This window comes from Lynx rufus, unplaced genomic scaffold (genome assembly GCF_022079265.1).
Source record: "Lynx rufus isolate CCGP_SWC_20201006 ecotype Redwood Valley unplaced genomic scaffold, mLynRuf1.p SCAF_18, whole genome shotgun sequence".
Taxonomy (NCBI): Eukaryota; Metazoa; Chordata; class Mammalia; order Carnivora; family Felidae; genus Lynx; species Lynx rufus.
Window position 1 is genome coordinate 25,101,073 of NW_025814832.1, and position 24,547 is coordinate 25,125,619.

The window sequence follows — 24,547 nt, forward strand, 5'->3', positions numbered from 1 at the left end:
CCTGTTTCAGATTCTCTCTCTCTCTCCCCCACTTGTGCTCTCTCTCTCTCTCAAAAATAAATAAACATTAAAAAACATTAAAAAAAAAAAACCCAACCAAACAAGAAACAAGCTCATAGGTACATTTCATAGCTACAAAGGCGCTGATACTCAGTTTCCCTTCCCTCAGCCAGAGATTTGTTAGCTTGAGTCCAGGCTGGCTTCACACCCCGGCCAGATGGCTCTGCACTTACCCCTGCCCCTCGCCCGCCATCTTTTCTTGGCATCGCAGCCAGAGGTAACTTCTGAAATAGGGTCAGGTCATGTCAATGTCTTACTTAAAAGCGTCTGATCGGTTTCCGTGGCTCGGAGATGAAATCCACCTTCCTTAGCACATCCCGCAGGATGCGGCTCCTATGACGGGGTTTCTGCCCACCGCTCTGACCTCATGGCGTGCACCCTTTCCCCTCCTCACTCTACTTAGGGTTCCATCCATGTTCCAGACCCCACAGATTACTTCCTACCTCAGGGCCTTCTGCCTGGGGCACTTCACCACCAGCTGCCACATACCCAGGCATCACTTTTTAAATTATTACGTTTATATATTTATTTTTCAAGGGAGAGAGAGAGAGAGAGAGAACGCTGGGGAGGGGCTGAGAGCGAGCCCGCGAGAGAAATCTCAAGCCGGCTCCATGCAGTCCGCGCAGAGCCCAGTGTAGGGCTTGAACTCACAAACTGTGAGATCATGACCCGAACCGAAACCAAGAGTCGGACGCTTAACTGACTGAGCCGCCCAGGCACCCCACCAGTCATCATTCTTAAGGTCGCCACTCGAATGTGACCTCAGACCTCGAATGCCACCCTGTCTGAGTGGTCCCCCTTACTGTCACAACCTGTTTCCCTATGGCACTACTCACCATCTGTCACGATTCTGCTCGGTATCTGCGTTCGTATATTTTGGTGGGCTCCCCTCCTAAATGCTGCGCCCCAGTCCCAGTGAGGAAGGGACGAGCAGCACCGGCAAGCAGACATGTGGGAGGCGTTTGAAGGATGGATGAGGCGCCCGGCATAATTCCTGGCGTGCAGTTGATGGTCCCGTTTGTTACTTGATCTTGACCCGTGAGTGAGTGGGGTGATTTTCGGCGATGAGGGGGGCTTTTGGCTACTTTCCCAGCTTTCTGGACATAGGATGCGGGAGGGAAGGCAAGACCTGCTGACGCTTTAAGAAGGACATAAGGGATGAGGTCTGGCCATCGGAGGGTCTGAAGGGCCGCTCAGCCGGGGGGGGTGACCCATGGAGTCCAGACAGTGAGCCGGCCTCAACTTCTGTCTCCAAAGACGTTATTGGCCTTTAGGAGAAGACTGGGGTCCAGCGAGGCCTGGGAGAGTGTTGTTCCAGGACACTGTCATCAGCTCAGGGGATAGAAAGCCCGACGAGCGTCAGGGAGGTATAGGACACACAGTAATACCCCAGGCCTCAGTCAAGCAGGAGAGTGCCTAGAAGGACAGCCTCAAGGACCCCTTAGCACATGCTGGAACCATGGCACAGCCTTCAGAATTCCAGGAAAACCTGGAAAACCCTATCAGGACATCTGGCCCACTCACCGGCGGGACAGGCGGGACTCTGATGTGGTTAACCTGGAAGGTTCAGGCAACTTGCTGGCTACAGGGTCAGGGCCCAGGACCCCCAGCCAGCCAGAATCGAGGGTAAATCTCCTCTCAGGGGTCTTGACGACACCAGTCTCAGACGACACCACGGGGTTAAGTGGGGTCGGCAGGCCTTTGAGAAGGAGAAAGCAGAAATGCACCGTGATTGGGACTGAGACTAGATCTTCAGACAAGTTGTTTTTCGAACTGTGGGCCTTGACCCATTAGCGAGTCATGAAGTCGATTCCTTGGTTTGTGACCAAAACGTTTAGGATTTAGCAGGAAATAGCAGAGTGCATTGTATACAGTTAGTGCTGTTTCATTGAATGCATGTGTACACATCTACATCATAAAGATGCAAAATGTATTTCTTGCTGTTGGTTTTTTTTTTTAAGTTTGAAAGCTGCCATTGAAAGGACGGTTGACATGCTGAAGGATCATCCCACCCAAAGGGCAGGAGGCCAGGCCCCAACACAGGGAGGTAATCAGACCCTACTTGGCTTGGCGGGGAAAAGCACTGGGTTTGGGGGCAGGCAGAGCTGGATTCAAATTCTGACTCTGCATCTTACTAGTGGTATGACTCCAGGCAAGTCACCTCCCGTCTCTGGCTCTGTGGTCTCAGGTGTAAGAGATGCCCGTGGCTACCTCACCGAGGGCAGTGACACGAGTCAGCGGTGTTCCTCTCCCGTGTCCATGATGTGGGTTCTCATGGGCCTGTGGGACCGCGGCAGCCCCAAGGGTCCCTGTTCCTGCCCCCTCCTCTTTCAATGCTGCAGGGCAGTTACCTGCCAGATTCCCCATCTCTGCCCCATCCATCCCAACACCTTCCAGGGCGAAGGTGAGAAATAATGAGACAGCAGCCTATAGAAAGGAGATCCAGGAGAGGAAAAAGAAACAAGTTTTATTTAAGCCCCAAACACTCGGCTAGAAAAACCGGAAAGGAAAGAGAGCAGGGAAGTGAGGAGAAGAAAAAGGACATTAAAAAAGAGAGACAGAGAAAACACAGCAATCCTTTTCCATTTAGAAATTGTCAAGTTACACTGACAGAGGTCACAGAATATCCACAGAAGCCATCACTGCTACACCAACACGGGCCCTACGGGGTGGACGGGGCGGGGGTGCGGAGCCGGGGCTCAGCTTGGGGTGGGGGTGGGGCCTCACCTGGACCCCCTCTCAGAGCCGCGGGCCGGAGGCTCCTGGGGAAACAGCATATTGTGGAAGGGGCAGGAAAGGAACCCCCCCATGCGAGTAACACAGCACAGTGGGTGGGGGCGGGGGGACCAGGTACAGGGACCCCCCCCGGACGTCTTAGTTTTCTCTTGGTCAAGCACACACTGATGGACAGAGCAGCGAGGCGCATGCAGCTGGGGGGCATTGACGTGCTGCGGGCTTGCAGAGGGCCAGGGGCTGGGGGCTTGGGAGGGGAGCCAAAGCGAGCGGTGCAGGGCCGATGGAACACACACGCAGGCATTCCCACGCGCCTGAGTCTCCACACCTGTGCACACGCACACGCCCGCACACAGTCACATGCACCTTCACGTACACCCCTGTCCACGCGTATGTGGCCCGCACACATACGAGTCTCTCGCAGCCACGCGTGTCTGCACACACACACTACACGCCTTCTCATGCGCGAAGCTCCCTGGACTGACATGCAGGGGGGGCACGTGCCGACGCCCCAGCAGGGTACATGCACTTAGTGCGCATGCCTCCCCGCACACCCGCGTAGAAGGTCACGCCTGTGCACACACATGCTTCCTTCCACACATGGGTAAGTGGACCTGTGCCAGTGCGCGCCCGCGCGCGCACGCACACACACACACACACACACACTGCGCACAACTCCACACAAACGCCTCTCAGCCCGGAAATGTGCAGGAACCAAAGGGAAAGAAAGATGCAAATCCCACTGGGCTCTCCGTGAGTGGGTGGGGTGGGGCCCACGGCTCCCTCCATCTGCCCCTCGTGGATGGACACCTCCTCCTCCCCCCACAAAGGGACGTTCAACTCAGGACAAAGACGGTGGGGCACACGTTCAGGTCACAGGGCCGAGGGTGGGAGGTGGGGGCAAGCGAAAAGTAGCAAGCAAAGAGTCATGGAGTGGAGGGAGGAGGGGGCACCACTCCCCCCTCCCCTCCCAGTCAGGGGGTCTCTGTACAGCCAAATCAAAGCAAACCATTTCACTGGACCACAGAAGCCAGGCCGATGTGCCCATCCTCCAGCCCCCCTCCCCCGCCGAAACAGCGGCCAGGGAGAGAGCGCCGTGGTTTTTTTTTTTTTTTCTTTTTTTTTTTAAATATTTATATATATTTATATTACGTATATTATATATATATAATATGTAAATATATTTTTAAAACAATATAAAATGTTAAGACACTTCACTTAAATGTAAAGAGTTGCCTGCAATTAAAAGTAATTGCATCATTTATGAGGTCCTTTTTTTTTTTTCTATTTTCCAAGGGTTTTTTTTTTTTTTTCAGGAGGGATTTTTTTTTTCCTCTTCTTTTGTTATTTTTCAAAAAGGCTTGCTTGCCTTTGTACAAAAATGATCCAAAGCTAGAAAACAAGGATGAACCAACAACAACAAAAAAAAACCAAAACCAAAAACAAAACAAAAGGAAATGAAGAAACACAACCCTGGTTTCCCCTCCCTCCCCAGCCCTCAACAGCTCCCCTGGCTCTCCCCAGGCACTGACCTTCCAGCCAGGCCCCAGGGACTAGGGGGTTCTGCCCCTTCAATGGCTCCTTCTTTCTGTGCTTACTTGGGGAGGCTAACTCCAAAGTCTCCCCTGTGCTTACCCCACTTTGTGCTCCAAATAAGAATCCTACTCCCTGGGGACCCTCCTTGCACCCCCCCCCCACTCGTGTAACCCCCTTGCTGGCCCCTCACTGTGCCCTTGGGTGGCCTGGGGCTGAGAACCAAAATTGGTCTTTCTCTCCTCCTCTCAGGACCTGGCCTTAAGCTACACAGGCATCCACAGGTCGGTTTAGGGGCGCTGGCTGGCTGGTCAGGCCTCAGGGACCCTCAAGGAACTCACCAAGGGTCACCAGCTCCCCGCTGAAAAAATCACATCTCATCCCTTCCCTGAAAACCCTCATTATCTCAAAGAAGATGGCTGAAGGTCATGTCACTTGACCTTTGGGTCAGAGCTGTCCTCACCGCCCCCCCCATCAGACCCTCTCTATTCCCCCCACTTCCCTTACAACCAGCCCCTTCCCACCCTCCAGGTCCCCAAATCTAGTTTTCTAGGCCCTTCATTCTTGCCCACCCTACCCCCATTAAATAAGTTAATGTCATTTAAAGTGCTAAATTAGGAAACTGAAAGTACCAAATACCCCTCCTCGGGGCTGCCCTCTTCCAAGGCAGTGACCCCCAGGGTCAGGCTGTCTGCTCAACCCGCCACCCACAACCAACCGTCCAGCAGGGCCCCCTCCTCGCTCGGCACAGGCCAGGCGGCTCCTCACCACAAACAAGAAGGGAGTCCCAGGAAGCCAACTCGTCTCCACAGACACGGACACGCAGATTCAAAGGCCTCATACCGGCCCCTCCACCCCTGCCCCACCCATCATGACTCCAGACCCACAGGGCACGAGCAGAAGGGAGCGGAGCGGAGTGGAGTTCAGTCCTGTTGAGGCCGGCAGGTGGGGCACCTCCAGGGCTAGAGTCTCCCTGCGTCCTGGCTGCCGGCCTGATAGTGGGGGTTGGTCCAACGTCCAGGTTTTCCTCCAGGGAGGTTTCCGAGGAAGGGGAGAGGGGTGTCCCGCCGCTCCAAGTCTCCGTGGCTCAGAGTTTGGTTGGAGTGCTCTCAGGAAGGGAGCGTAGGGTGCAGGAACATGGGGATGGACTTGGGAGGAAGCATGGGTAAAGAGAAAATGGAGCAAGGATGACAGGAGGCAGGCCAGAAACAGGAAATCAAGGGAAGGTGGTGTGTTTTGGTTTTTAGTTTTACTGTTTTACTTAAAAAAAAAAAAAGGTAATTAAAAGTGAGTCGTTTAAAAAACCAAAAACACCAACAAGGGGATGGGTGCAGAGAGCGGAGGAGGGCCACACCCGCGGCAAACCCTTCAGAGGGTCCAGAGAATGGGGTGGGGGTAGGGTGGAGATGAAAGGAAGGTGAGCAGGGAGAGAAGTGACAGGGGTGAGGAGGGGGAACAGGCTGAGGTGGAAGTGGGAGGGGGCTTCTAGAAGGAGATGGAAGAATTCCTCGCCCCAAAGGAAGTCAATACAGGGATAGAGGTTCTGGAAGCCGCGGGCTTTTCTGAGACTGGGCTTGAGGTCTCATTCGACCCGCTCATCTCTTTAGATGGTTTAGTGGCCTGGAACAAAAACAGGGGTCAGGGGGTCAGAGAGAGGAATGGAGAGCCTTCATGCTGGTCCCCAGCTGAAGTTCTTAAAAATGAAAAACCTCCACAAATCCAAGAGAACATTAACTGCAAAAGGAAGAAGCCAGAGGGGCATCTGGAGAGAGTCATCCCCTGAGATGGGGAGGAAGGGGCCACAGTGGGGGACAGAACAGGGTAGGGGGGTGGGGACAGAGTTGGACCCAAAGGCCTAGGGACCAGGGTTACTTAGGGGAAAGAGAGAAGGAGGAGGAGAGAGACCAGAGAAACACAGGGGAGACCACACCAAGGACAGGTGGACAGGGAGGTGGGAGTGGGGAGGACAGGAGAGGGAGGAAGGTGTGAGAGGTTGGCCGCCACAGGGGTGCGGGCAGAGAGACTAGAGGCCCAGGCCGGGAGTCGGTGGGGTGTTAGTCTCAACGGGCCAGCAGCCCCGCAGGGCCCCTTCTGGCTTCTGCAGGAGGCTGCTACTAAGCAGAAGGTCTTATGGGGACAACTAAGGGGCAAGCTTGTCCTCCCCGGGGGAGCACTTCTCTAAAGAACCCCCCCCAACCCCTCCCACCGCAAGCTGGAAGAAAAGGCACTCACTGCCTCCAGCCTCTGACCCAAGGCAGGAAGCCCCACTGCATACCCCTAGGGTGTGCTGAGCACACACCCTACAAGTGCTCCTCCAGCCTTCAGCCTTGTGGGTTGTGGGTCATGGGAGGTCACTCCCCCCCCCCCCCCCCCCCGTGAAGTGTCTGCCCTCACTGGTCAGCTCTGATAATTAGAAAGAGCCGCGCCTCCTCCCGCCTCTGGCGGACTCCCTGTGTCCCTACTGGGTCTGGATCTTTGTATGGTTCCAGAGCCACCTGCATCACCTCCAGAGAATGATGTGTCACAGATGCAGATTTCGGGGCCCCTGCTCCAGAACCTACCTCAGGCTCAGGCTCGGGAATCTGCATTTTAGGCCGGCACCCTAGGTGACCCTGCTGCACACGACCTTAAGAGCCACTGGGACGGGGCTCCGCAGACTGGGTTTCTCTCTGTGGTTGTAGTTGTCCACCCCTCCCCCACCCCGCAAAGCCACTAGTATGATAAACAAATAGCATTGATTAAAAAAAAAAAAAAAAAAGGAAGGAAGGAAGGAAGCGGAAGGAAACAGAGTGCTGTGGCACATCAGTAGAGACCTCCCACAGCCTCGGTCTGGGCAAGGTCACTCCATTTCCCACCCACCTACGCTACCACCCGCCGCTGGGTGGGCTTTAGCAGATGCCTCCCGGTAGGGAAGGCAGAGAGCGCCTCCAGCAGCCAGCAAGGGCAACGAGGAGATCTCAGGCAGCCTGACTGGCTGACCGTGAACCTGCCCTTGCTGTTGATGATCACCATTTCTTCTTCCACACGTGCAGTGATTCATCTGGGTTTTGCTCATCGCACAAGTCGTCTGCAGTCTGCATTTTCCCTTTATGAAAATCAAGGCAAGGGTCTCCCGTCTGGGCCTCCTAACCCCTCCCCCTTTACTGTAGCTCTTCTGTTTGGACTCAGAGGTTCCAGGGCTGCAGCCACAAGATCTTTCCGTTCACTCAGTCCTTTGACCGAGGGCCATGTGCCAGGCATGGCCCTTGCTCATGGGGTCCCGGTACCTGGGCCCGGAGACAGGCTCATTACAAGGCAACCTAGAGCTGTCTCACTCTGGGTCACTAGCCTTGGGCTCCAGCCCTGCCCCTCCCCTCCCACCCTTTCCCATTCAAAGTTCTTTCTCCCAAAGCCGGGTGGGAGGGGAGCCCCCTGTGTCCCCTCACATCTCACCGCGTCCCCAAGCTGGATGCTGATTCCCTCCGGGCTGTCCTCTTTGTTCTCAACCCATCTCTCTAGTTAAAAGCTTTTTCTCTTCCTTCCCTTTAGCGTTTGTCAAGAGCCCTGGTCCATTCTGAGCTTTGGTCTTTGGAATATCTGCCTTCCAGCTTGTACAGCCACCTGACTCCTCTATTCACTCCGGTGACATGTCCTCACCCAGGCGAGGGCCCCTTCCTCCCACAGCCAGCGCAAGGCCTGTAAATGGCCTGTGTGGACACCCCCGCTCCTTCTTCATGGAGACCAAGATCGCTTGTAGCTGCTCTTGGAGCACTTGTTTATAAAGCCCTATCAGCCATCCCTCCCTTCCAGGAGACTGGCCGTGGCGACATCTAAAGTCCCCGCTCCTGAAGCCGAGGGAGCATGCCCCCTGTGCCCAGTGCTCCTGTCCCCGTGCAGCTCACTTCTCAGGTAACACAGCAGTTGTCTCTCAAGTTTTCTATCACTTCATTTCACCAACCAGTCTTCCCCTGTCACTTCCAATTGTGTCTGGAGAAACAGAGCTCTGTCACCTTTGCGGCAAGGCAGAAACCTTCAGCTTTCAGCTGGGAGGAGACCAGAGCCATTAGCTGGGCCCAGAGGGCTGAGCCCTGCAGCCCTCCTCCTCCCGTGGGTCAGAGTCTAGCACCCGCTCCACGCCCTGAGCGTGCTGGCCTGCAGCTCCGCACTAGGTCACCGATCTCTGCACAGGCACAGACCATCACATGTCGGCAGACCCTGCTGGCTGGTGCCTCCTCCAGGGTCACTTCCTCCCAGGCCCACACGCCTTTCCTCCTCGCTGATGGAATCCTGCCTGAATCAGGCCTCTATCTATCAGGAAACGTGGGCCTTTCCCTCAGCCCAGGTGGGGTGGGTCCTGAGCAATCTACACATTTGGAACAATTCTGTTCTCCTGGCCAGTGACCGATTCGGAAACGGGCAATGAGAAGAGAGGGGAGGTCAGCTGGGGGCTCCTGGGGAAGGTTCTCCTCCTCCTAAACAGATCTGTGTGCCTAGAACCCCTGAGAGCGAAGGCAGCCAATGCAGGGGGTGGGGAGGCAGGACCACCTGGGGGGTTATAGCAGGTGTTCAACTGATCTCTCAGGCCCTAGCAGAAGAGGGGGTGTCCACGATTTCCCATCTGCACCAGGCCTTGGATCCGCACGCCCCTGGAAATCTGGCTACCATCCCACCCCTGCCTCTTGAGCACAACATCCAAGAGCTTTTTCCTCAACTGTTTCCTCTGCTTTCTCTGTAGGATCAAGGCATTGTTGCAACCCCATCTTGGAACTCTCTTCCCCCCTAGTTTTGGTGTCTCTAGTCCTGGCGCTTTTATTCTCCTTCCCCTTGTCGTTGTCAAAGGCAGCTTCGAGCCCCAAATGTTAGAACCACATGATAGGAGAAAGGCCGTTGCCTGGCCCTTGGCACTGACAAACGTCCAGGGCAGTGGAGGATTATGGGGACTCTCCTGAGCAGAGCACCATGGGGGCTCTCACAGTTCTTTCCCACACTTATGTGACCTCAGAACCCTGCTGCTGGGTTTCTGTCCCCATTGTACAGATGAGGGAGGAGCCTGCAGAAGGCCGAGTACTTTAACCAAGTTCACAGCCTGGGCCCATACAGAGCGGTGTCAGGGCCCAGAGGACACTGACCCAGTGTGGCTGGAGCAAATCGAGGGTGTGGGGTGGAGGGTGTCAGGAGAACCAGGAGGAAGGAACCCAGGCTGGTCACAAAGCACCCTGGGTGATGTTCTCACCCGGCAGGGAGCAGTGGGCATGGGCTTGGAGTTGGGGGAAGGACATAATCGATAATTTGCATTTTGTAAATATCCCTCCCCAGACCACAGGTCTGGGAAAATAGGCTAGAGGTGACAGAAGTCACAGGGAGACCTTAGAAGGGCATGCATTTAGGTAGTGAGGCATAGGATGATTTTTTTCCCCTGCTTCTTTAAGAAATTTCCACAAGGAACATATATCGCTTTATTAGGGAGAAGGTGCTTTTTTAAAGAAAGGCTCCTAGACAGTGCAAGTGAGAGGGATGGCTAGGCCTGTGGTCCTGGTGGGGAGAGAACCATGGACAGTAGGTGGTGAGGGAGGAAGGAGGAACCGCCGAGACTCCCCAGCGTGGTGGATGCCCCGGGGAGGGAGAGTGACATTTTCTAATGGGCAGGCTTGGGCTCAGAACAGAGACTCGGGGCAGGGACAAAGGGTGCCAGGGGGAGGTGTGTGTGGTATGAAGAGCTAAGAGGCCCAGGAGGAAGTGGGGCCCAGCGAAGTGAAGAGGCAGAGGAGAAACGCCCAGAAAGGAGTCACGAGGGTCAGGGTGAGGGCTGACAAGGGAGGAGAGGATAGCAAGGAACGGAGGGTCTACACACAGCTCCCCCATGTGTGTGTGTGTGTGTGTGTGTGTGTGTGTGTGTGTGTGTATGTGCGCGCGCACTCGTGTGTATGTGGGGGGGCAGGGTCTATACTGCACATCCTGCAGAGAGAGGAGTAGGGCATGGGAGGAAGAGAAAGTCTGGGGGCCACTGGAAACCTAGCCCAGCCCTGGGATGAGGCTGGAGGGAAGGTGCGGTGGGCCGGGAACTGAATGGAGGAGAGGGCGTAGAGGCCACAGAGGGGACAAGGGGGCAGGAGAGAGGAGCTGGGTGCCTGGAGCGGGGGAAGTCAGGGAGAGAGATGACAGAGCATAGTTGTAGCCCAGCAAGGTGCCCACTGAAGAGGCCGAAGGCAGGGTGTGTGGGGGGAGGGGCCTCACACAGCCTGGATGCTAGTCCTGCTCTTTTTGCCAGCGGCCTGACCTCGGGCAAAGCCTCAGTTTCCCCATCTAACAAAGGGGGATCAGGAGGATGTTCCTCGGACTGGTGTGGTGAATGTGAGACGATATAATGTGTGAACCTGGCACAAGTGAGCAAATGTCAGCTGCTGTTGTGGACACGAAGGAGGGACCGGCCCGGACAGGACGAGGGGAACTCGTGCACTGTGGTGGCAGGACAAAGAGCTGGGGGTGGGGTTTGCAGGACGTGCCTGGGGACCCATGAGGAAGATGGCGGGCCAGCAGGGAGCTAGTGAGGAGAGCTGGTCGGGGGCGGGTGGGGCCTGGGTGGCCCGTCTCCAGGGGTCTCTCCAGGGAACCAGCAGACAGGGAGGCAGGGCCTTGCGTGCCCAGGGCCGTCCCAGGGCCATGTGGTAGAAAGGGCTTTGCGATTCCTGGGTCCCATCCTGGCTCTGCCCCTTTCCTTCTCTGAGCTGTCCCTTCATCTGTAAAGAAGGTAGCTGGACTTGCCATCTCTAACCTCCTGCCTCGGAGCCTAGAACCTTCTTCAGGTCACAGTATGTGGACATTTTACAGCACCCACTCCCACCCCAGCACCCAGAACGGGCCTGGCACACAGCAGGTGCTCAGAAATGCTACTGAACCAAATGAGCACGCTAAAGGTCTCTCAATATCTAGGCCCAGGGACCACCCTGCACCTTCTGACCAGGCCACACGGCAGGCCAAAGGGCAGAAACACCCACAGGTGAGGCTGTCAATTCCATACACCTGCCCCCAAGCCCGCTGACTAAATCTGAAAGAGGTGACAGCAGCCCTGTCATTCCCAGCCCACCTGGGGGCCACATCTCCCCCTCCCCACTGACGTCAGCGGAACCCACCAAAGCCCAAACACAAGACTGAAAAGCAGATGCAGAATTGGTCTCTCCCTCAGGTGGGAGACGGCCCAAAATCCAAGACGGAGGCCAAGAGGAGAGTGGGGAGGACCCGACCCCCGCGAGAGGGGGGCTGAGAGCAGGGAGAGGAAGCGGAGCAGAAGCAGGAGGACAAAGAGATGTGGCAGCCCGCTCCCACACCCCAGGGCAGGCCCGGCCTTGGAAGGGCCTCAGGCATCGGGCCAGTGGGGACATGAGTCCTCCGGCTCCCCCTCCTCCAGGAGCAGCCGGGGAGAGACCTTCTCGGCTCCCAGTGAGGGTCTCCTAAAAGGAGAGTGGCCTGGTTAAAAATGTATGTTGTAGAGCAGCTCCGGAGAGCCAGGGTTGACGGGAGGAGGGAAAAGATGGCTCACGGAACTGGTGGGGCCGTGCTGGCAGGGAGGAGGTCTCCGGGCAGCTGGCAGGAGATGCCCAGCTCACAGCAGGAGCACACAGCACTGCGGGGTGCGGGGGGGTGGGGGGGTGGGGGGGGAGGGGGGAGGGGCCAGGACGGGCCAAGCCCCACCCCACAGCGCCCACACCTACCTGCTGCTGGGCCTGGATCCTCATGTACTCGGCCCTCTGCTTGCCATGCTTGCCTTTGTCGGGGCTGCCTGCCTGGCCCTGGACTGCCTTCAGCCGAGAGGCCCCTGGAGTCACCACCTTCATGGGTGGCACACTGCCACCACCACTCTGCAGGAAGAGGAACAGGGTGGGGGTTGGAGGCGGGATCATTCTGGAATCCTAGGCGCTGGGTGACCTGATCTCTGGGGCTGGGCTGGGACCTCCTCGGTGGGCCCTTGGCAACTGGAGACCTTTGGACCTCCCGGGCCCCACATCCCAGTCCAGGACCCAGGGCCACTCTCTGAGGCCAGGTTTAAGGCCTCCCTGCAGAAGAGGGGACAGGGGCCTCCCAGCCAGGTTCCCAACAGCTCCCCAGGGAGGGCTCTTTGGTGGTTTCCTTGAGTAACCCAGGGGGTAGCAGGTACTCTCCCGGGGAAGCCACTTCCAAAGTGAGAGTCCTTGCCATCACCCCCACTGCTGGGTCTGGCAGAGCATGCCTGAGATTTGAGGCGGGGTCTTTATAATAGCAGACAGAGTCAGATTAGCAGCCCCAGACCTATGTCTTCCTCTGAACGGGAGAATGGGGGTGAAGTCTCCCTAGAGATGGACAAGCCCAGCTCCTTTGAACCACCCCAGGTACCACCCTGCCCACAAGGGCTCTGGGGAGTCAGAGGCGCAGACAGAGAAACAACAGAGGCAAAGAGAGTCAGACAGGAGAGGGGGAGGGGAGCGCGGGGATGGAAAAGGAGGAGAGCACTTTATTTGTTGGTTTATAGATACAGAGCAGAGGGGAGAGGACCCGGTCCCTGCCAGGGCTGGCTGGGCTGATCCCTGGGTAGGCCAGCTTCCCAGCCTCCCAGGCTCTGCCTGCAAACCCCATATGGCACCGGGCTCTCAGGAGGCTGGCAGGGGCTGAGAAAAGGCCAGTGGGAGGAGGCGGCTGGTGTGCCCCTGCAGCCCCCCCACTCTGCAGCTCTGAGGACAGAGTCTAGAGCATGAAGGCAGGGGGAGAGGCTAGGGGAGGAGGCAGCCACCTGGGGACCGGGTGGCAGGGGTGGGGGGCTGCCAGGGGGCCCCATGGCGAGGGCTGCGCCCATCTGGCTCAGAGTGGCTTCCAGCTCCCGGAGTGTCTCCTCCAGGCTGTCCATCCGCTGGGTGGTGGCGCCTCTCACTGTGCAGCCCAGGCCGGCAGCGGGCTGGCCCCTGGGCTCCCCACTGCTGGGTTGGACATCCTGTCCCGTGTCCTTGGGGGTCTCCTCTGGGTGGCTGTCAGCAGTGGAGAGCTCCAGAGTCCCGTCAGGGGCTGGTCCCCAAGAACAGGGGACGCCGGCTCCTCCCTCCTCTGCGATGCAGCTCCTCGTCCCCAGTCTCTTCTGAGCCGCCCCGTCCTTCTCAGGCGCCAAGCTGCTCCTGGGCTGGGCAGCCTTGGTCACTACCTCTGGCAGGGCCCGTGCACCATCCCAGCCCCTCCCACTGCCAGCCAGGGTCCGGGGTCGCGGGGTGGGGGCTGTCCTGTGACCGGGTTCCTCAGGTCTGGCCTCTGGTGGGGAGGGAGGGTTGGGGGTACACTCCGTCAAGATGATCTGGGGGACGCAGAAAGCCCTGGGACTTGGGGCAGCCTGGAGGGAGAAGAAAGATGAGGGAGACTGTGATCCCTGCAAACCAAACACCCTGAGCTGGGATGGCGCGGGCAGGGGGGGGGTCAGACGCGGGTGAGCCCAGCCCCTTCCTTTCACAGATGGGGAAACTGAGGCAGGGGAGGGTGGTGACTGAGTTCGCTCAACAAGTCAGAGGCAAGGCTGGGACTAGAACTCGGGCCTCTTCCGACCCCACACTGTGGTCTCCCACTTGCTGGCAGAGACGCTGGTTTATCGGGAAGCACAGACACAGGGTTGCCTCTCACTGCCCACGTTAAACTCTGGGAGCAGGTCCCATGGGTCCTCCCGTGAGTTTGCCCATCTGTACGATGAGGTAACAAGAGCAGAGAGGCGGTGGAAAATTAAGTGAGCTCACGCGAGCGTGTGCTTAGAACAGCGTCAGCACTTGGCAAATATTAGCTATTTGTTGAATTGACCTGGCCTCAAAGGGTGGGGCTGTCACCCTAATCTCAGGCCAGAGACTCCTGGCCCCGTCACCCTCTACTTTTGGAGCTTTCTCCAAGGGCTTCACAGCCACAAGGGGAGGGGCTCAGCCAAATTCTTCTTCGGCACGAAATGGCTACTGCTCCTGTGGTCCTCACTTTACAGATGAGGACATTGAGGGTGGGTGTCCTGAGATCCACCCAAGGTCACTTACCCCCAGCTAGTTAGGGGCAGAGCCAGGATTTGAACCCAGGCAGTCTGACTCCAAGTCCAGTGCTCTTTCCACCAAAAGGAGCCATGGGGATATTCCAGGGGGGCAGCAGGGACCTCAAGCCTCCCTCCCCCAAGGCAACCCACCCAGCCTTGCCACCTGCTTACCTGGAGGTGGCGGGGTGCAGGCTGGGAAGACAGAGAGGCGACCCATGCCTGCCCGGCTCCACTGCTCGATGGCGCCACAGGATGCAGAGGGGAAGCCAGCCCAAAAGGCCAGCAGGGGGGCTTTGCCCACTGGACCCCTTCAGGATTAGCTCCCAAAGGCCAGAAAGAGGCAGGAGCGGCTGGGTGCAGTGGGCCAAAGTGCCAAGGGCATGGCCAGCCCATGGGGCACCCCTTCTGTACTGCTCATCCCCAGATGGCTCCTTAGACTGCTCTGTGCCCATCCTTTGCCCGGCAGACAGTTCTGTCCACCTGTTTAGTGCCTGTCTGCTCCCCCTGGCCAGGGAGCCAAAGCACCACAAGCTTCAAGCCTCAAGCCAGGCCAGAAATCAGGTACGAGACAGCGTGGAGCCCACTGTGGGCCAGAGAGAACCAGACAAGGTAGGTGAGCATGTGTGTGCACAGGAGGCCGCCCTCTCCCCAGAGCAGAGGCCCTCCTGCCCCAACCTGACTGGGAAGAGGGAGACATTCCCAGGCCGCCTTCCCCAGGTCCCCCTCCCCAAGCACAATCCCCTGGGAGGGGGGTGCAGACAGCGGTCTACCCCCAAATTCCCAAGAAAGAATAAAGAGAGAATAAGTGTAGCAGGACAGCAGCAAGGACTGAAGTTAGAGAGAAGGAAGAACTTCCCAATGCTAAGAGACAAAACCAGCAGCTGAGGAAGGGCATAGGCTGCTTCTACTCCAAGTTCCCTGACCACTGGGGCCACGGGATAGAAGGAGGCTATCAGTGAGCCTTTCTCCTGGCCCCCGGTGCAAGGCATAGATTCTAGGGGGGGAAACGGAGCCCCCACCTGGCACCAGCAGCAGAGGAGAGAGGAGTCAGGTGCAGGGACTAGGCAAGGGCTCAGGACAAAGTCAGATTCTGAGTTGGACCTAAAGTCATGTAGTGAGCAAGATCCAAGCTCCCATCTTGGATCAAGACAAAACCCAGGCTCTGGGTCAGATCTGAACTCTGGCTGCGGATTGGAACAAAATACCCAACTCAGAATCAAGCCTGTAAGAAAATGCAGACACAAGGCGCCACCAGGTACCAGACTGCTAGAGTCTCGAAGAGGGAGGGAGGGAAGGGTTACGCGCCTGTCCTTGTGGCAGGGCAGGGGTGAGGCCAGGCGGGTGAGGCTGTGGCAGTGGCCAGACGTGGGGACGTGACTGGCGTGTTAGCGGGTTAGCGTGAGAGGTGAGGAGAGGAAGGTGTGGAGGCACAGGCAGAGACAGAGCCGTGAGAGGTGGGGGACAGCCCGTTACCTTCCATGTGGGGCCCTGGGCTGAGCCCCCAGGGGGCCCCAGGTCCTGGGGTGCCAGCAAGGTGGGGATCGGCTGGCGGCGGGGCGTGGGGGGGAGGGAAGACACTGAGCTTCTCTCAAACACCTGAGGAGCAGAAGGTGGGGGCAGGTTTGGAGAAGGGGGCACAAGGAGGACAGGGGTGCTGGCCTGTGGCCCACCGGGAGGGACGCCAGCCTTACTCCTCAGCCCCTCACCATGCTCACTGGCCACTCTGCCCTCCATCTTGTCTCCTCCTCCCGAGGCCTAGGTAGTCAGGGTCTCCAGCCACTTGGGGAGAGGGGCTGAGAGCACTTGAGGATGGGTGACTTACGGCACAGGGGGTGCTCAAGGTACGTGGGTATCAGGGTGTTAAAGCACTCTGTTCTCAGAACATTCAGGCCTGGGGGTCTCAGAGCATAGGGGGTCTCGGGGCAGTGGTGTTGGGGGGGGGTTTCAGAGACTACCATAAAAAAAAACCCTCAAACCTGCAAAGAGGGACTTCGGGCCCCCTCCCCCCATTTTACAGCGGTGGCGAAATCGAGGCAAGAAGGAGGGGTCCCGAACAGGCCAGCACTCAGCAGGAGCCCGGAAGCCCAGTCCCCTCCCCAGTGGGGTCAGCTTGGTGGGGAGAGGGAGGAGCCTGGCTCAGGAGGACTCAGGGACCAGGCATGCCCTTGACCCACCTCTAGCTCGGCGATGATGCGGTCCTCGTCGTCCTCATCCTTGATGGCAGAGGCCATGATGGGTGGTGTGGAGGCCGGGCGGGCCACCTCGGACACGGTCCGGCGCAGCTTCACTTGGGGCTTCTGCACCTCCAGTTCCTCGGACTCGGCCTTCTGCAAGGCCCAGGCCCCCGTCAGGACCAGGCTCTGCCCCCCTCCGGCACCAGCTCACCGCACAGGCCCCATCCGGGGGGGCCTTTCCTGCTCCAGCTCCTCATCTGCCGCTTCCTCTGTCCCCTGCCAGAGGCCCCCTTCCCGTGGTGGAAGCCCGAGCCACAAACAGAGTCACCACTGGCCAGCCCCCTCCTTTCCTTCCGCCCCAGAGGGTCTTCAGAGGTCATCTTGGGTATCCCGCTGCCCCGGGTGGGGTTGGTACCTTGATGAAGGCCGAGTCCTTCTTGCTGGTGACCACAACCTCCCCAGTGCGCGTGGTGGTCAGGCCATGGGAGGAGGGGAAGCTCCGGCGGGGAGGGGGCGGCGGGGGCGACTTGGAGGGCTTCTCTGTGCGGTATCGAGGCACCGTCAGCTCATCTGTGGGCAGCCAAGGGGCTGGGGGTCAGGGGACGCTTAACTTTGGAGTCCGTGCACCAAGGGGAGAAACCTTGCTTCCTCCTCCAGGGAGGAGGGGAGAGGAAAGCTCAGGGAGGAGGACACAGGTCCCTCCTTGTTCTCTCTCACTTCCCCGTGAAACCCACTCCCGTCACTCCTCTTAGTGCACTCCCACCCCAGCTACTCCAAGTGCGGTCTGCGGACCAGCAGCACTGGCAGCACCTGGGAGCCTGTTAGAAATGCAGAAGCTCAGGCCTCACCCACAGCTGCTGTATCAGAACCCACATTTTGGCAGCTCTTCCGGCGATTTCGCGCACACATTCAAGTCTGAGAAACGCTGCTCTCGTTCATCTCTTTCCCGCCTGCCCCTCAGCGGCTGCCCTGCACACACCTTCCTCTCTTCTCCATCAAGAGACAGCAGTTACACGTGCAAGAGCCCGGCCTGACCCACCAGGCTCCCCCTCCGCGTTTTTCCAGGGGTGGGGACTGTTTCCAAGGGCAACCTACAGAAAAGTCACTGGAGCCTGACACTCCGCTGCTTTGAGCCCCAGTGGCTCCCCATGACTCCAAACCATGCCCAAACTCCTTGGCCCAGCACCCTCCACGACTGCCCATCTTTCAGCCTCAGCTCTGCTTGCTACTTCCTGGCCTGAACCCTGCTCAGCAACACCAAACACACACCTCCGGCCATTTGCACATGCTGTTCCCTCTCCCTGAAGTGCCCTCTCTCACTGTCCATGGAAAGGCCTACTTGCTTTCAAGACTCCAGTGGAAAGTCACCTCCAACGGAAAGCCCTTCCTGCTCTTCCAGAGCCTTCTCTAGGACTGCGTGGCCACCGCTACAGGCGGCACCTGCGTCCTATTTTCTGGTTTACCCACTAAGCATGGCCTGGGACAGATCTCTTAGCTACATTGTGCCTTAGTGTTCTCATCTATAAAATGGGAATGATTACCGTATCTTCCCCCTGGGTTGTTGCAAAATCGTAAGGATTAATATATAGAAAGCATTTGGAGTGGTTCCCGTCACATAGTAAGTGCCCGATAAACAAAAATGTTAGTATTACACCGCCACTAAATTTTAAGCTCCTTGGAAACACGCAGTGTCTTATCTCCTCATCCTCAGCGCACAGCAGGTGCTTAACAAATACGTACAGCAGGAATGAATGAATGGTGACTGCTATTCCTGGTTGGATTTCTGCCTCCCCTGTGAGCTCACGGGCTCGGGGAGCACAGAAACCACGACCGTAGGGACCAGCACCATGCCCTGTCTGAGCACAGCCTGGTTCAGAGCACGTGCTTGGTCATGACATGCAGACAGAGCCTGGGCCTGCTCATCCTCCCTGCGTGGGTCTCTCAGCAGCAGTCACGGCAGCGGGAAAAGCCCCGGATGGAGTCCAGCGCTACCCTGCCCTCTGGGTCTCCCTATAGTGGCTGAAGGTCAGGATGCTGATGCCCCAGCACCTCCCTCCTCTGGCAGGATGACCGCAGAGGGTCTCACGCCCAAGGGCCTCACCCACCAACCCCAGAGCTCCTGACGATGGGGCCCCCCTCCTCTGGGCTCTTTGCCAGTCCCCTACCTGCCCCCATACCTGAGCCCCTCCTTCCACTGGGCTCCGTTCGGGGGGCTGCCTTCTGGCCGTGGGGGGCCTTAGGGGGCTTGTGGTCAGGGGTGGGGGCCAGGCCCGGGTGGGCCTTGCTCGCACAGTCCAGGTCAGGGATGGCCTTCAGCAGCTCTGCCTGCGTCTCCTCCAGCAGCCGGTTGATGTCCTTGGCGCTGTACTGGGTCAGGGCTGCCCGCTTCTCCTCCCAGTCCCGTTCGGCAGCCTTGACAGGAGGACTGAGAATCAGCACTGAAGCAGCTGCCTGCTCCTGGCCTCAGGGGCTGCAGCCCCTTCCCCCAGCCACACACGCCAGGAATGGAGAAGGGAGTTTGATCCAGCCCCTGGGGGACCCTCAGACTTCTCCTTGAGTGTCTCCCTGTAAGTCTGGAACGCCGCCTTCGTCACACGCTACTCTCCTGATACACTTAGCCCTGTTGGGGGACATTCTATCCTGCTTCGTTGACCACACGGCCCATTCTCATGCCAGCATCACACTGCCTTGACTGTCACAGGTTCATAAAATGCTTTTCTGTCTGGCAGAACTAATGCCACCATCCATGTGCTTCTCAGACTTCCTCCTCCCCCAGGAAAAGGTACCCACGTGCTGGCACTTCCCAATCTAGGATGGTGGTGAGAATACGTGAGCCTGGCTTGTGCCTCCCCCCATCCCGGGCCCAGCACCTCAACAGACACAGCCTTGTCCACGCTTCTCTTGCCAGCAGCGTCCAGGCCTTTGGTAGGGTTGCCCTTAGGAGTAGGTGGGGCTCCCTCAGCGGGCCCACTCAGCTCATGGAGGTTCAGTGGAGGGCTGGGGGGTGGCATTTCGAAGTCCAAGCTCTTGTTGAAGTCCGTCTCGGCCGTCACCTTCTTGGGGGACTGATTCAGGAGATTGTTGGGGGGTGGCCACACACCCTCGTCCACTTGCCTGGGGTTGGGAGAGTTAGGGGCAGCTGTGAGACCCACGTGTTGGGGGTCCCGTGTGAGGGAAGCCTGGCCTGGGGGAGGCAGGGTGTGAGGAGGGCTCTGGGATCTTGCAGGACAGATGGAAGGGTCTGGGGAGGAGTGACTGCATCCAGCATAAGGGAGAGCCAAGCCTACACCATGCCAGGGGTCACAGGTCAGAGTTGACGTTCAGATCCAGTTGGCATATCAGTGACCTCTAAAGGAGTCAGGATAAGGGGCCAGGCCGATCTATTGATCTACGCCCAGTGTGTGACCTCCTGGGAAATCGGAGGTCGGAGATAAGAAGTCAGGGATAGAAAGACCTTCGGATCTGGGCCAGCATGTCTGTGACCCCACGGCAGCGCTTGAGTAGCCCGTCTAGGCGCTGCGGCTCCTCCTTCAGGAACTTCACGGCCTCCACCTCCACACGCAGCACTACCCGCATCTTGCTCTGCAGGCCTGGGAAGTGAGCTGAGGGGACCAGAAGGAGTGAGCTGGGGAGGGAGCAGCTCCAAGGACAGGGAGGACAGGCAGCAGGGAGGGCAGCGCCTGGGGGTGGGCGGTGGGGGTGAAGCAGGGACTCCCCCACTGGACCACGTGCCACACTCTCGCCTCCAGGCTCACCCTTGAGCTCAGTCAGGGTCTCCCCGAGCTGCTTCAGCACCAGCGCCTTCTCCTCCAGCTCCGGCCCAGGCACCAGCCGGTGGTTGTGGGACACATCCCGTTGGATCTTCTCCACCGACTTCTCCAGGTCACTGCAGCCAGAGAGAGACCCTCTCAGCCCTTCTGGCCCCAGCCCAGCCCCCTGAAATTGGGCAGCTGGAAAGAAATCAGGCCACCGGTCGGATCACAATTAAAAGCCATTCACCAGGCTACAGGCCCAGGTGAGATCAAACCTCAGAGAAATGCCACACGTCAGCCCGAATCTCCCTCCCTATAACTTGCATCCTCTGCCCTTTCTGCCAAAGAGGCAGCAGAGAACCTGGCAGCCTTTCCGGGAACGGGAGGCCACTGCATGTGCCCCTGTGGGGTCTCCTCTCTTGAGGGGTGGCCCCTGCCATGTCCATCTACCTTTTCTCAAATGATCCAGGCACTCAGCCTCTTCCCTTGAGGACAAAACTGTTTTCAGGTGTCAGCAGATTTATGCTGAGCTTGTGCCGTTTGAAACCCCACATCTTTATTTCTTAAGAGTATTTTTGTTTGTTTATTTATTTGAGAGAGAGACAGCATGAGTGGGGGAGGGGGAGAGAGAAAGGAAGAGAGAGAGAATCCCAAGCAGGCTCTGCACTGTCAGCACAGAGCCTGATGTGACGTGGGGCTCAAACTCACGAAACCGTGAGATCATGCCCTGAGCTGAAACCAAGAGCCGGACGCTCAACCGACTGAGCCACCCAGGAACCCCAAGCCCCACATCTTTCTAAAATGTAAAATCACACCAAGTCATTACCTCCTGGGTTGAACCTTACATGGATCCCATCGTCCTGAAGCTAAAATCCAAGCCAAGAAGGGCATGAGGGTAGTAGTTGAAAATTTGGCTCTAGAATCAGATCCAAATTCCAATCCCAGCTCTGCCCATCCCAGCAGAGAGACCTTGGACAAGTCACGTACTATTTCTGGGCTGTAACCTTCTTATCCAAGAAATGGGGGGTAGTGAGAGTTCTTCCCTCCAGGGGCCATTGTGAGGATTAAGGGAGCAAATACACATGGGAAAGGGGTGGTAAGGGGTCAGTCCCTGGGGGCTGCTCTTAGTTTCCCTCCAGCCACATCCCTTGTCCTCCTCTGGCTTCCTTCTGTTTAGAACGGTCTACAACTTCTCTGAGGTCCTTGTACTTGCTGCCTTCTCTAGGCCTTTCTGATGCCATTTCTTCTGCCTAGAACATTCCATTTACACACACACACACACACACACACACACACACACACTCATGCACACATACGCACACGTGTGACTAATTCCCACTCCTTCCTCAGGTCTCAGTGGGAACTTCTTCCCCATTCCCTACACTTGGGAGTTGGGAGTCTGCTCTCTGCCTCCCTCACCAACCCTTGGAGCTCTTGCATGCTGGGCTGTGTAGCTCCTGGCAGGCAGAGAGGGACCGGGTCTTCTGGATTCATCTCCAATTCCCGGCACCTGGCACAGTGCCTGGAGCAGAATAGATGTCTGGTAAATAATTGTGGAATGAATGAATAAGTGAAAGAAGGAACCGCTGTCCAGGTAGGTCATTTCAATTCCGTACTTGAGTCACTGACATCCCTGACCCACATGCAAGGCTTTACATACATTCTTGTCAAATGCCATCTGCTGGATTTCAGCTCAACAATCCAGGTGGGAACAACTTTTGAATCTCGGCTCTACCCTGCAACAGATTTGCTTCCCCTCAAAGCTCTGTGTCACTAGCAAATCTTATCAGCATGCCTATACATCTCCATCCAACTAGCGGATGAAAAGACAGACCACACTGGGGCAAGGACACATTCCTGTGACTCAGCCCTGCCGGTTAAAGAGCTGCCTAACTTGTACTAAGCGCTTATAGCACATCAGGTGCCACATTCAGCCCTCCACTTTCGTTACCTTATTTAATCCTCACAAAAAATCCTGGGTGTGGGGAGCCATTATTACCTCCAGTTTATGCACAAACGGTAGCTCAGACATTAGACTACATTTCCCAGCATCCCTTGCGGTTAAAATGGCCAATGCCGGGGCGCCTGGGTGGCTCAGTCGGTTAAGCCTCCGACTTCACTCAGGTCACGATCTCACGGTCCTTGGGTTCGAGCCCCGCGTCAGGCTCTGGGCTGACAGCTCAGAGCCTGGAGCCTGTTTCGGATTCTGTGTCTCCCTCTTTCTCTGACCCTCCCCTATTCATGCTCTCTCTCTCTCTCTGTCTCAAAAATAAATAAATGTTAAAAAAAATTTTTTTTAAATAAAATTAAAAAAAAAATGGCCAATGCCTGAGGTCCAGCCAATGGAAAGTGAGTTGAAGGCGTGTAGGCTGCTTCCAGGCCTGCCCATTAAAACCTCCCCTGTAAGCTCCTCCATGCTCTCTCCCCCCTTCCTATGGGTTGAAAGGCAAGGACCCTTTGCATGATCTCAGAAGGCACATATTGGAGATGGCAAAACCTCCATTAGCCTGGGTCCCTGAATGATTGCATGGAAAACAGTTGTTCCACTAACCCACCCAGTACTGTTCCATGAGAGAAAAAACAAAAACAAAAAAACGTATGTCTATTACTTTTAAATCATTACACAATTTGTTATAGCAGCTACCCTAACACAATGAACTTTGGCATTAAAAAGGGTTGGGCGGCGGGGGGACGGCACCTGGGTGGCTCAGTCGGTTAAGCGTCCGACTTCGGCTCAGGTCATGATCTCATGGTTCGTGGGTTCGAGCCCTGCATCGGGCTCTGTGCTGACCACTCAGAGCCTGGACCCTACCTTGGATACTGTGTCTCCTTCTCTCTCTGCTCCTCCCCCACTCACACTCTGTCTCTCTCTCAAAAATAAATAAACATTAAAACATTAAAAAAAAAAAAAGAGGCTCAGGGAGATTAAGTAGCTTGTTTCAGGTCATGCAACTATTTTGCAGCAAAGCAGAATCTATTCATGTCTGACTTCGGCTGTTGGATTCGGCTGCATCTCACCTCCACATTGGACCTAACATCAGCCCATCTCCATCCCTGTCCCACCCAGCCCTTGCTCTCCTACATGGGAAACAACAACTCTCCCCTGCTATGCGTGACACCTAACTGGCTCAGGGTGTGCCAGTTTTGTAAAATGGTCACTTCCAGACACCACTCTGAGGGGAAGAGACCCTCATTTAAAGGAGGACTCGAGTAAGCCTTCAAGAGGACACGACACTGCAACTCTCAGGCAGAAGAGGCTAGGTCCTCCTTAGGCGCAATTAGCACCTCATTTTTTTTAAAGTAGGCTTCACACCCAGCATGGGGCTTGAACTCATGACCCTGAGATCAAGACCTGAGCTGAGATCAAGAGTTGGATGTTCAACTGACTGAGCCACCCAGGCGCCCCGTCACCTTGCTTTTCTGATCACAAAACCTGCCAAAGTTTTGGGAGACCCAACTTGTGCGGGCTCTGCAAATGAATCCCAGACTGGTGCAAGTCTAGACACCATTGTCACAAAGTGGTTGGGCTTTCCAGACCCAGGTTCAGTCCTGGAGGGGTGGAGAGGGCAGGGTCAGGACGGAACCAGCTCTATAATTTATGGGGCCCAGTGGAATATGAAGATTTTGCCCCTAGTTAAAAAATCATTACAAATTCCAAGATGACAACAGCAGAGTATGGGGCCATTAAGAGATTGGGGCCCTTTGTGACTGAGTAGCTCGTATGCCTACAAAGCTGGTACTGGGTTAGTTCTAGTTGGGCTCCAGAGGTCAAAAGGTCTCAGTTGGCAGAGGGTAACGTCTAGACAGGGATCAAATGCTTCGGTAGAAAAACAGGTGAGAGAGCCAAGCTGAATGAAGCACAGAATTGACCTTAACCTCCAGCAAGATGCCGGGGCAAGAGGAAGGGGCGGAGCAAAGCCGAGCAAGAGTGGGCCTTCAGGGGCTACAGCCAGGATAGGGGTAAGGATGGGCCTGCTGGTCAGCCTAAAGCCCAGGGATGCTAGGGGAGCTGGCAGGGAGGGCCCTTGTAAGCCAAGCTAGAGCCACTGTGGGGCTGATGTACAGCCCAGCCCGGGCCGCCCCCCGAGAAGGCAGGACCCCCTTCAAAGTGGATGGAGAATCCTGCCAGAAGCAACGTAGCAGCCCAAACTCTCTCAAGCGAGCAGTATGAACAGAGTTTGATAACAAGACAGCGGGCAGGGAGTCTGTGTGCTCCTGGAGAACTGAGGCCCCCAGGAAGCTGAGGACCAGACATGCATATGACAGAAGCTTCAATCTGTCCTTTCATCTCTTCTGCCTCT

At 56.8% G+C, this 24,547-nt stretch overlaps 1 protein-coding gene across 1 annotated transcript in view; it reads right to left on the bottom strand.

Moving 5' to 3' along the window:
• Positions 1-5,623: 5,623 nt before the first annotated feature.
• Positions 5,624-24,547, bottom strand: part of SRCIN1 (SRC kinase signaling inhibitor 1) — a 63,521-nt gene continuing 44,597 nt past the window's right edge. Inside the window, 8 exon segments of the mRNA XM_047080548.1 lie at positions 5,624-5,946; positions 12,015-12,161; positions 16,495-16,647; positions 16,910-17,064; positions 18,672-18,906; positions 19,365-19,608; positions 19,949-20,096; positions 20,250-20,380. Coding sequence (XP_046936504.1) covers positions 5,812-5,946; positions 12,015-12,161; positions 16,495-16,647; positions 16,910-17,064; positions 18,672-18,906; positions 19,365-19,608; positions 19,949-20,096; positions 20,250-20,380 — 1,348 coding nt within the window. The 3' untranslated portion in view covers positions 5,624-5,811.